The following is a 13,033-nucleotide window of genomic DNA, read 5'->3' as shown; positions in this document are numbered from 1 at the left end:
AGAGGAATGTGGGAAATGACGTTGCTCCTCGGTGTCCTCGTTGTCAATTTACCATCAAGATGATTATCATTTTTAAAGTTTTTTACTTGTAGCAGAGAAGGTGCAAGTTTTTGTAATTTAAAAGTATTTAAAAAATATATTTTGATATATTTTTAAATAAAAAAATATTATTAAAAATTATTTTACATCATAATACTTAATACAGATAATGTTGAAAGAAAAATACTTGAGTAGTTGAGTGTAATAAAAAAAGTTATTTTAGTGGTTTGAGTTTATTTGAAAGTGTAATAAATGTTATTTTTCAAAGGATTTTATTACTTGTAAATATATTAAAATAATAATTTTTCTATTTTTGATATTACTATATTAAAAAAATAAAAAACACTAAAAAATTAATTTAAAACTAAAAAAATAATAATAAGATTTAAAAACATAGTAAAACCATAATGATTTTAATTGTCCAATGAGTGTCGGTGGAGAAGCATTGATTCAGCAGCAGGGGCATCGATAGTTCAATTTCTCTCTACCAGTTGATTTCGTTTTAGGTATATGGTTTGCCCATGTCTTGGATATAAGAGTATATATCGTTTCCTATTTATATCGATTTAGAGTTTCCTTATTTAGAATTTTTAGTATCGGGCTAAATACACCCGAGCTTAGTGTGTTTGGGCTTGTTATGGGATTTAGCGCATGGGTTTCTCAGTCTCCCCTTGTTTTTTTTCACCTCTTATTTTGATTTTTTTCCTCTCTTTTTTTGGGATAAAAATTGGGCAATGATAATTTTTTTAATTTTAATAATGGAAAATAAGCTACAATGAGGGCAAAAGTCAAAAGAAGTCCCTGTACAGAATGATCAATGCCTTGTGATGACATTGTCTTGGCTAGAAGGTGCCTAGAAAGAGTCGATGGCGAAATTATTGCTGTTTATATTCGAGTTGCTATAAAAAAACAGTGTACTTTTGCATGCACGAAGGGACATTGTACTATAATACTATTGATGTATGCATTGAAGAGTTTAATAAGAGCATTTTTATTCCGTAGGTAGCTGAGAGTACTGGAGAGGCACGCATGCTGTGTTTTGTTCTCTTAGCTACAGCAAACTATACTCACAAGGAAAGAAACAGTGGTTTCATGTCCTATGGGTAGGTGGATTGGCTACTTTTTTCTTTTCTTTTTTTTTTCTTTTTTTTCTAACAGTGAATGTTCTAACGGATTAATAGGATTAATATTCATCTCAATTAATCTCTTGAAATTCTAAAATTAATAATCATATAAATTTTTAGTAATCCTAAAATTTATAACATTTAAACTAATAATATCTAAAACAACAAATTCATAACTTAACCTAATCAATAGAGCTGCCCCTTAATTATATCTACTTAACTCTACTTGTTATGTTATGTTTGGTCATAGCATGCCACATCGAGTAGGTAATGACACTATGCGCGTGGAAGCACGGGTATAAACAACGAGAGATGGAGCAACTCGGCCTTTTGGCGAAGCTCATGTGTAATATACCAGTTTAATACCTGACGTGTGAGTTATTGGTCCTGGTAGTTGGTATAATGTTTTTTTTTTTTAGGAGGAGGGCCCATCATAGTTCTTGCGTGTTTGTTTTCCGCCAGCTCAAATTAAATTTTTTATGGCGTATTTAGAAACTGTTTATACACTAGCAATTGTCTAAAAGATTTTATTATAGGTAAGCCAGATTTTATTAGATATTTGGAACTCCTTAATTTAATTAGCGCCAGAACATATTGTAAGCTATTGGAAATTTCAAAATTCCTTGTAAGATTAAATGTTGGTTCGTGCTCAATACTTCGACTTGAATGGAGGCTAATGCTCCAACGAGTATAAATGTTTTAATTTACAACCATTGACGAGACGACAATAGATCATTCAAGGAAGTTCGAGGTATTAATCTAAACCAGAATGAATTCATAAAAAAGATATTAAGTTAATTCAATTTTATGTTGAGAATATGATTGGAACACGTTGAATTTTATCTGAAAATATCCATCATGTAAAATAAAAATAACACGTATTAGCATATCTTTACTTCGAGATCGGTGCCTGTTATATTATATTTTTTATAGAATTAGTTTTTTGGGTTTATGGAATTAAACACCGTATTGTAAATTTGTAATTAATCAATTGTATTGTCAAATCATGCATACATATTTATCAAAAGATAATTTTTTTTGGTTCAATTGTAAGAGATCAATAGCAATTAATTGTCAATCAGAACTAAATTTTTAACTTTTCTCGTGAATTTGTGCTTGCATCAAACATTCTGGGCATTTAGGAGGAGCGACAGCAAGGACTCCCAACAAGTTGGAGGAATAGTCTTGCGAACATCGATCTTGCTCCTTGCCTTAAATTTCAAATTAGTTTGGTCTAGGACTAAATATATGGATACCGATAGTTTAATTAATTAGATTTTAAATTTATTTTTTAATGATTATTAGTTTGAATTTCTTCGAAAGTTATTAAAGTTTACATGATTATTAATTTTCAGAATTTATAAGATAAGTTGAAATATGTGTCTGATCTGGATACTTTTATATATATATATATATATATATATATGTGTGTGTGTGTGGATTTTGGCATATTAATATTTGTTGATATCAAAATGTGAATCTTTTTGAGGTTTTGGAATTCGATCTAAGATTATCATTAAAGGGTGAAAGAAGAATCCCACACAAGATCACAGATCGTGACCGTCAAGTTGGATGTCAACACGCCAGTAAACAAGACATGAAAGCTAAGGACACTTGAGGGTCTAGTCCATTGGTCAACAGTAAAGCTTGTCTTTGTGAAGGTCCTGGGTTCGATCCTCAAGAGTATCAGCTTGTCACCCCCGTGGTGCCTTACCTGCCTACTGGGCTTGCAAGATATTCAGTGGGCCCGGGGAATAGTCGTGGTGCGCGTAAGCTGGCCCGGACACCCCGGATTACCAAAAAAAAAAAAAAAAAAAAGACATGAAAGCTAAGGGAGGACACGTGCTCGTTCGATAATCACCAGTTTGGTTATCGCTGTGACTTTACTTTTATACATAGCTGTGACTTTAAAATGTTCTGTGATATTTTAAAAACTAATATCTCAGCCCATTAATTCCATGTTTTATTTCCAGAAGCTATAAACTTTTTAAAAATCATATTCAAAGCTGAAAGTGATTGCCAAACTTTTCCAAAAGGGCCTTTATTCTCCAAAGCAGAATTGAATTAAATGAAAAGTTACTCTTAGAGGACATGGCAAACTACATAATAAGTACACCTTGACGATAGGCGCGGGCAGTACAATTGAATGGAAGAGCAAAAAAAAAAAAAAAACACTCATTGCCATGCTTATGCAGGATGACGTGTATTTGTCCAGGTAATCATGGGATGGTAGAAATTTCATATCGCATCCTTTAACTTTAAGTTTGCCTGAATCAATGACAAAACTTGGAAACTTTTTTAAAAAACGCCATCGACGTGAAACGTGGCGTGCTGTGATGTGTTGTCACCAGGTTGGCTGGCCGTTCAGATGTCGTGCTCTCCCGATAAATAGACTGCTGATTTTTAACGGCTAGCAAGTCCCGAATTATTTATCAACACACCTCTTGACGCCGTCCGCATCAAAGATGTATGCATCCCGTCAAGTTACGATGTTACCGACCCAATGTGCATAGGTCGGCAACAACGAATGACCATAAGGGCTTGCGTGGAAGATTAACAGAGCAAAAACGATGTATTCTTGGACGATTAAAAACAGAAAAGAAAATTAACGCCTCCTAACTGCATGCATGCATCCACCACTAAAAGCAGAAGGCAAAAATAATCAAACTAGGCGTAGATGGTACGAATTTTTCATTAGATTGAAAGGAAAATAAAATACTACCACCTCTCTCTAGATATACAAATACTACTACGTACCCCAATCGCAGTCATATCAGCACTCAATGGGGAATCAAATTCCTAGCCTTTTCACATGGGAGGAAAGAAACAAAAAAAACCCTAGTGGGGTTTGACTCTTGATGACCCCCCCGGCAATCCCACCGTAAAACAAATGCCCCCCCGTCCTTCCGTGGCAAAATCTCATCCACATGTCAACCGCCCTTCCTTTTTTACCTTCATCCCCACAACAGAAAGGGAACTGAAAACAAGAGGGTTAAAGAAGATGCCATGAACCACAAGTTAGTGCCTTTAAATTGAGGAGCCACACCGCTGCCAACAGTGGTGCCCGTTGGGCCTAATCCGGTGAACAATGGTGACGGAGGAGGCGGAATTATAGAAGATGGCGTGTTTGTGCCCGTCGGTGCTGTGCCCGAGTTTGACGAGTTGCCGGTGCTGTAAAAACAAAAGAAAAAACCAGAAGGATAACTCAGACTCAGTACCCACTACCACCCACGTAATTAAAAAATCTCAGAGCACCCATTGTCCTGGAGCAACCACGTCATGAAAGCAAATGGATACCAAACTTAACAAAAACACAGCACGCACACAACTGTTGCATGATTGGCACTCAACATGTGGAAAACATACATGTCAAGCTGAGAGATGTCGAATAAATATATCGAGCAAGGAAGAAGAGAAATAACTTAAGAAATATCAACATCATGACAGCTCAAACTGTGAGAAAGATGCAGGCCCCTGACCTATAAAGATATGTCAATGCAATAATAAAGAGTGAATGATAGATCTACTTTTCTCAACCACTGTCTAAAATTTCTCTCAAGCCAGCATTATTAAAGAAACAGTTCTTTTCTTATACTGCTTATGCAAGCAAACTCAGATCAAATTCAAATATACCAGGTGGATCGCAAACGTACAAGTTTGACACGCAAGTGCAGAAAGTCTAAAAGAGACAGCAGGAAGTTAGATTCAAAATTAACAGCAACAGGATTTCATCAGCTTATAGATTCCTATTCGCAAGAAAAATTGCCTTCGCTAAACAATTACAAAGTTCTCTGAAGACAAAAAAAGGTATCCGAAGCCCTAAAAACAGATTCACACTCCACTCCCAGCGAAAACTTCATTTAAATACAATAGCCAAAATATCTGGCAAGATGAGAACAAAATTCCAAAATTGACACAGAAATCACCAACACAGGATGTCAGGATTACCAACTTTCTTTTAAAAAACATACCTTGAAGTTGCAGATGCAGGATATGTACACCCGGAGGCTACATCTGCACATTACATAAACATACAAAACAACGAGAGAGTTAGTGCCCCAAAAGACAGTTGGATAAAGAATGGGTGGATTGTGGGACTTCACTTACTTTGAGGTAGAGTGGCACTAGTCATGGCAGTTCCTGAAAAATCACAGGTCCCAACAGCTTGGCCTTTCTTCTGGAAGTAGCTGTTAACAGCATAGCTGCAGTGATCTTTTACAGTGTTGGGCTGGTAGCAAGGACCGCTTTGAATGATTTGGGTACAATCTGCTCCGGCTCCACAAGCATAATCCAGGGCTTTTTGCAGCTGTGTGTCAGCAATCCCATCCTTGCATATGCAGTAGGTGGCACCTACAAAAAACAGAAAACCAGCAAACTCAACTGTTAGTACGAAAACCACAACCTTTTCTTCTGAAAGCAACTGGGAATTAAAAAAAAAAAACGAATTCTAAACTAAATCAACAGATTAAAAGAAAAAAAAGGTGATCACTAGTGGACAGATGATCATGGATTAAGCTAAATTTTCCTCGGAGTACAAAGAAGAAGAAAGGAAGGAAAAACTAGAGCGCGAAAATAGAAAAACTCTTCCTTTCAAATAAATCATACCAGTATAAGAACCAAGAAAATAAGAAAGGAGATCACTTTAAAAGAAAACTAAAGAGACCCCATCTCATTAAAGAGAAATCCATTCATCAGTCCTTCAAAAATTTCTCCATCCCAGATCGGAAAAGTAAAGCAAGAACACAAGAACCTAATTAACTTACATGAATGACCAGTGAGTGCCCAGAAAAGCACTAAAAACACTAAAACAGCCATCGTTGATGTAGGGTTTTGGGGCTGAAATGAGAGAATTAGCTGTACTTTAAGATGATAGAACTTGAAAGATGGCTTTATATGTGAGTGTTGGGATAGAGGAGAGTGAAAGAGAGTTGAGTTTTCTAGACAACCATGGGTGATGGTGGGTGGTGAAGGTGTCTGTATCTGGTTAACTTTTTTTTTCCTCTACCTTTCGTGCTAAGACCCGATATTTTATTTCAAAACTCTTCTATGCAAATGGAAGTGGGTGACTGGGTTAAGGCAGCGTTTGCTTTCATGATAGCTAAATAATTTTGTAAAAAATTGAATATTTTTTAATTTAAAATAATTTTTTTAGATAATTTTAATATGCTATGTTGAAAATAAATTTTTAAAAAAATATATAATTTAAAATAAATAAAAATTTAAAATAACTGACGCTCTTGAAGTAATAACCATGTTATTATTACCTTTGTTTTTCAACGGTCATAAACTCACGTACATGGTTAAAACTTGACCACTACAGAACCCAACCTGGTTTGGGTTTATTGGCCTTTCACCGTTGTGTTCAAGGGGTCCTGCATGTGTGTTCTTTGTTCTCCTTTTCCTCTATGCTATGACCGTGAGCTTGCACCGGGTGGTGCCTCCTTTTTTCATTTTTCTTGTTCTTGTAAGGGGTTTTTTTATTAAAAAAATGAACACTGTTTAAAATAATAATATAGTAACACTGTTTAATTTATTTTTTAACAAAATAGCCGAGTTTAGTAACGAGAAACCCGATATCAGAAACAATTGTTTAAGGAGAGGGAAACAAAAACTTTTGATTACGGTAATTATGATAAAAAAAAATTCTATAAAATGAACTCAACAATACTAAAACAAAATCACGAAAAAAAAATCACCAACAATAATTAGATTGAGATATGCATGATAGGTGGCTTCCTAACCTATGAATAACAAATATAGTGCATTGTCACTGTTAGTGGTTTTTGTTGGTGTCGTTGAATTTATCTTATCTACATGTTTTTTATGGTATCAATAGAATTATAATCGGAGTTATAATAGAAGTTTCGGTGTGTCTTCAAATTTTTTTTTTATCTTCTCTCTCTACATTGTAATTGTCTACTTTCCTTTTTTTTTTTTAACTTGGTGATCTTTAGATTCATCTCGCGGAGATTTTTAGTATTGTATTAATAACGTCATCATCAAAATTTCATCGCCCTCTCATGATCTCTTTCTTTTCTTATATTTATATTGTCTCTAATAATTGCTTACTTGCCTCTAAACACGAAACACGAAGTGTAGCCCACTTTCACTATCATTGCCAACTTTTTTTTTCGTGTTGTTTGATTCATCATGTTATCATGTTCGAATGTTATTGATGTTGTAATTGGATTTTTTTAATGATTTTTTTTTAATTTTATCTTTATTGTCGTTTGTACGAGCTCGATTAACAATTCACCTTAAATGTTGAGTTTGATGACTTTAAATATCACATATTTCAATCACACATATATCAAACTACATTATTATAGGCAAAATTTCTTTTATTTGTGTTACTTGCATTTTTCTAAAAAACAGAGTTGAAAAGCGAAAGTACCCCAACATTAGCACCTAATTTACATGGTATGTTTGGCGCACCAGAAGCAATGGCAAGATATGACAGTACTTATCTTCACGTAGCATGCTCTGGTTACCACTGCTTTTTTTATTTTTTATTTTTTTTGTGTTGATATGTTTTTTACAAGTACCGACAAATTCTATAATTACATCTTAAGAATGCGTATAGAATCTACTTTTTCCCTCTTCTCTCATTGTCATCTGTACCAGTCAATTCATTACGCATTATTTTTTTTTTCATTTTTTTTGTAATATTTATTTCAATATTATTTTTAAAATTATTAGATTTAAACATTGCAGATATTTTTATACTCTGACCAGGCATTCTTAATCAGTCTATTTAAAGCCAATTATAATTTAATTTAATATAGTATTTAATTTAAATTTAATTGATCAACAATTTAAATTTAATTGATCAACAATTTAAATTCTTATTTAGAAAAAATAAATTTTATTTTATTTTATTTCATATATTATTCTTGTGTTCATCTTATTCATTCTGATATGTCTAAAAAAAAAAAAGGTAGATAGATACTTTGAGAAGTTAATTTCAATATTATTTTTATTTTATTTTTAGCGTGGTAAATTAAGGGATTGATCTCTGATTTACTTATGTATTATTTTTAAATATTAAATTTAATATAGAATTCAATTATGAACACTCAAATTATTATAAATATAAAATTTTATTAAAATTTTTAAATTCAATTCAATTAAGAGGTTACGAACACATTGAATACTCCACCCTTCGATTATTTGTCTTGTACTTTTCATGCCTAACCTCTTAATATTTATTTTATAATAAAACATGTCCGGATTGAGGTGAACGAGGGCTGAATTGAAAGTTAACCCTGGCTAATATCATCCATACTCAACCCCTGGCAGATGTTTTTAATATTTTATCCTTTAACTGTTTCTTACTTTTTAAGTATTCAAGAGTTTAATAATGGTTATATTTTAAAAAAAAATATATTAATATAATATATTTTTTTTTTTTTAAAAAATAATTTTTAATATCAGCATATCAAAACAATTTAAAAATAAAAAAATTAACTTTTAAATTTTAAAAAATATTTTTAAAATATAAAAATAACCGGCTTTAATTAAATGAACACGTGTTGATGATTAATATAAACTTTTTATTTTTTCATAAAAAAAGTAGACCGTATCCATTTTCTTTTCAGCTCTATTCACATAGCACCTCATCGATAGAGTACAAGAAAAAACAAGGAAGAAAGAAACATTTTACCAACAGTAGACATATATTACAGTACGGTTGAATTCAATTACTGGATGACCAAGCAGCTTAATTTTACTGGGTCCAGAAAATTCACCTAACTTCGCCATCCAATTACTGGGTCCACCAGTGCTCCATCCTGGCCAGTCAATCAAATCCTTAAAAACAAAATCAAACTATATCCAGTTGATTCACCTGGCTCAGTCATTCCAATTGATCGCATAATTGCTCAAGTGCTGGAGCATTTAATATCATCTGCATCACAGCAGATGCAGGACAAGTCAACCCCACCAAGAGGCCAACCAAACAAGCACGCCGGATAGATATAGCTTAAGATCACGTTTGGCTACGAGGTGGATGTTGTGTTTTTAAAGAAACGCAATAGCTGAGTGTTTGGTTAAATAAAAAAGGCTGTTTATCATGTATGGATCTCTTAATTTATTGTGTTTTGGCTGCAAGAAAATGAAAAGCAGCAAATTACTACTTTTTGCATGGCAGTTTCACTGTTCGCTGAACAGTGGAGCATGCCTCCACTGTTCGCTGAACATTTTTTTTTTTTACCAATGTAGTTAATTGATTTTCACTCGTGCTATTCAGGTGAACAACAATTTTTTTTTGTTTTTTTTTAAATTAGTTTAAGGTGAATTAAATTTACTCATAGTGTAATTTTAATTTTATTCTTGATAATATTTTATCTAATTTTGTAGTTATTGTCAGATGAATTTTGTACGTAATGAAATTATAGATAGTTTTTTGTTAAAATAATTTTTTTAAATGTGATTTATTTCATGATGTAATAGCAATAATTAAATCCATAAAATTAAATTAAAAACCATCAATATTAATATATATTTTTTAAAATTATTTTATAACCTCAATTTCAAAAGCATTCTTAACTAAACACATTTAAACTACTTTTTCTTCAATCTCAATTTTAACCACAATTTTAACCAAATATCTATTTTTTCAAACCAACTTCAACTAAAAGTACTTTTTATAAAACAATTTTTTCAAATCACAACCACAACAGTTACCACAATACTAAACACACTCTAACTAGTAGATGTTAAATTCACTTTTAATAATTATAAATTTGAGATTTTTTTAGTACCATTAAAAATTAATATGGTTTTTTAGTACCATTAAAATTATAAATTAATACGGTATCCGGTAAGCGCTGGGGCCGTTTTCTGGTGAAATGTCAAGTGCGATGTTCAATTTTGTGCCACTACTCGTTGCTCGTCAATCTGATTATTGCTATTAATTAATAGATTATACCGTACGGTACACTGCCAGTGTTTCATTCTAGGCTGCCATGAGGTTTATAATCAAATCCGTCCCATCGTAGTAATTAAACGATAACATATCGCTGTCTTGTAACACGTCCAAACCGCATTAAAAAAATTTATTATTTTTTTATTCCTGGACTGTTTCAATGTATTGAAATAAAATATAAATTTTAAAAATAATAAAAATATTATTTTAATACATCTTAAAATAAACAAATATTTTTAAAAATTAACTATCATGATACCCAGTCTAAAAATGAATTCAAGTTCAACGGTAAAAGAGAGTCCAAACATTACACACAATGCAGAAATATATCCTGTGCACCATCACTGAGGAATTTAAAGAATTAATGGCGGAACTGTACCCAGAAAAATACAGAGGAAGAAGGGGAAGAAGAAGAAGACGAAGAAGAGAGCAACGACAGGAGATTATCAAAGCAGTTATCTGGCTAACTTGGAATATTATTACAATAACAATAATAAAATTATAATACAATATGTAAAGGAGAAGAGATATTTCCCCGAGCAATTCTTTTAGATTATTAAAAAGAATCTACGCCAATGCTAGGCTGCCAGGAAGGTCAAAGGCAGGCTAGCATCCTCTAAACAGGCAAAACACTGCTAATCACACGAGGGAGTTATCAACAACAACGCATAACAGGTTGTATTTAAATAATTAAAAGGACAAGAAACAGAGTGCCTCTTTGGTTATCAACGGGGTCAAGAAAACAATCGAAGGTTAGGTGGAACCAAAGGGAATAACGCTTGGTCGTATTCCCTTTGAAATTATATACTTGCTTTTAGATCACTTTAGGCAGTGATCAGTTTCTAAAGTGCTTGATCGTGGTTTTGAAGTTTCTACCAGGAGGCCAAAAAGAGAATAATTGGACCACCGCCACAAAGGCAGATGCCTCCTCTGCCCTCCTCCATGCGCTGATGGTATTCTTCTTGGCAGCAGGATCGAACTTTTGCTGGGCTAGATCACGAGGAAGGTGCGGGGGCTCCCATCTTGATCGTTACGGTCCAGCTATAACCAGTCATCGATCGCCGGTGGAGGAACCTCGTTGATGGAAATGGTCCCAGCCCTGCGATTCCGCTTACAGGACGGAGCTCAAACGAATGCAACTTGAATTTGCGATCCTCTACAGTTGCGTGCTTTGATATTCCAAATTGGACGCTCTGGTCAATTTTAAAACATCCTAATTTCGTATTACAAATAAAACTAAATATATGCAAGTGTTTTAGGTATTTCAATGATAAAAAAATAAAAATAAACATTAATCCAAGGGTACTCTCGTGTCCTTGAAAAAACAAAACAGCTCATGTGGGGGATGTTTTTGAATTTTCATATTTTTTATAAAGTGTAATTACCGCATAGTCATGAGGTCTATTTCTTTTTTTCTTTTTTTCCAAGGCAGATGGATACTTTCAGTTTTTTAACCTTAGTTTTCTTGCGGTTATCTTGTGAGATTAAGAGTGTCATGATCTTTTTATAATTAAGGTGTTTGAAGCACCGCTCCATTTTCTACATGACGAGACAGCATATATCAGCATCCATGACATGAAAGAGCTTCGGTGGCAATTATTTTTATCCTTTCTTCGCCTCAAAAAAAATACTGAACTTGTAAAATTACAAAGTAATTCTTAATTTTTTAATTATATTAGATTTAATATTTATTTTTAATTTCATCCATTGACATTTGATTTTTTTTTTTTTTTTATATATTTAATATTTATTCTTTTGATTCCTGTTATTTTTTTTAATCTTTTTCTAATTGGATTTTATTTTTTGATTTAATCCATAATCATTTAATTTTAAATTTTTTAATTTGATCTTCATTCTTGTAATTACAATTCCTTTTATTTTTTATTTTCATTTTGATTGATTGTTTTGTGGCAATCTCATTGTTTAATTTCATTAAATTTTCATATTGTATTCGATGTTTTTTTTTTATCTTGCTTTTAAAATCTTGTCTAGGAGTCGACCCTCATCATGTCCGGGTCATGGGTTAGGTTGAATAATTGAGGTTATCGAGGTCAATTGAAATTTTTTATTGTGCATAAAATAAAATGACATTATTTTGATAAAACAATAATGACAAAAAAAAATCAAGGGGTGTTGGCATGATTTTCCCTTTGTTAATTGCATGATTTTTTATTTAGTTAAAAAGTAAAAATAATATTATTTTGATAAAAAAATAACAAAGAAAAAATTCAATTATGATCATTTTCTTTTAATTGGTCTTTCTATATTTTGATTTTTTTTATATTTTTTTCAGTTTCATCATTTTTCATTTTATTTCGTTTTGTTTTATATTAAATATAATACATATTCTCTTGATTGTTTTTTTTTTTAAAAAAATTATTTTCTTGTTTGTTTCCTTCTAACTATTATCCTTCAATATTTTATTTTATTTCCTTTTTTTTTTTCTGATTTAGTTTTCAATTTTTAATTTCCATTTTCATCATTTTCTTAATTTATTTATTTTTTCAATTTTATCTCTCATCATTTTTTTTTTCTATTCAATTTTGGTTGTCTTTCTTTTAATTGCTCTTTTTTAATCAATTTTTTTTTATTTTTCAATTAAATCTCTATTATTTTCTCTCATTAATCTTTATACCAGATCTGATCCTTATTATTTTAATTGTCATTTCTTTTATTTTTATAATAGATAAGAATTTTGTTTAAGATTTATTTTGGTATTTTATATGGTTATCCTAGTCTCATGACCATGATTGCTAGTTTCAAAGATTAGACGATATAACTCTATTTTTTTTTAAAATTTTTTTTTTATTTTATCATATGACTTTAGAATATTAGATCTTGAACTTTCTATATTTTTGTCATTTGTTTTATAAAATTGTCACAAACTATAAGTTAATCAAATAAATCTGGTTAATTTATTTACCACGTATAAATATCTCAACAA

General features: G+C 31.8%; 1 protein-coding gene across 1 annotated transcript; it reads right to left on the bottom strand.

Moving 5' to 3' along the window:
• Positions 1–3,822: 3,822 nt before the first annotated feature.
• On the bottom strand, positions 3,823–6,154 carry LOC118062371 (PLASMODESMATA CALLOSE-BINDING PROTEIN 2). The gene is made up of 4 exons (XM_035076092.2): positions 5,927–6,154; positions 5,271–5,513; positions 5,135–5,177; positions 3,823–4,334 (listed from the first exon to the last, which is right to left on the bottom strand). The coding sequence occupies exons 1-4, from the start codon at positions 5,976–5,978 to the stop codon at positions 4,118–4,120; spliced, it is 555 nt and encodes a 184-aa protein (XP_034931983.1). The 5' UTR covers positions 5,979–6,154; the 3' UTR covers positions 3,823–4,117.
• Between the last annotated feature and the right edge of the window lie 6,879 nt (positions 6,155–13,033).

Source organism: Populus alba, chromosome 8 (assembly GCF_005239225.2).
Source record: "Populus alba chromosome 8, ASM523922v2, whole genome shotgun sequence".
Lineage (NCBI taxonomy): Eukaryota > Viridiplantae > Streptophyta > Magnoliopsida > Malpighiales > Salicaceae > Populus > Populus alba.
Note: the sequence above shows the minus strand (reverse complement) of the source record. Positions and strands in the feature narration are given on the sequence as shown.

What these genes read in the sequence shown, in the direction of transcription:
- LOC118062371 (XM_035076092.2), bottom strand. Translation starts at nt 5,978, where the DNA reads ATGGCTGTTTTAGTGTTTTTAGTGCTTTTCTGGGCACTCACTGGTCAT. An exon ending in GGCACTCACTGGTCATTCAT is followed by an intron (nt 5,514 to 5,926) that starts GTAAGTTAATTA and finishes TGTTTTTTGTAG; the next exon opens with GTGCCACCTACTGCATATGC. An exon ending in TAGTGCCACTCTACCTCAAA is followed by an intron (nt 5,178 to 5,270) that starts GTAAGTGAAGTC and finishes TGTAATGTGCAG; the next exon opens with ATGTAGCCTCCGGGTGTACA.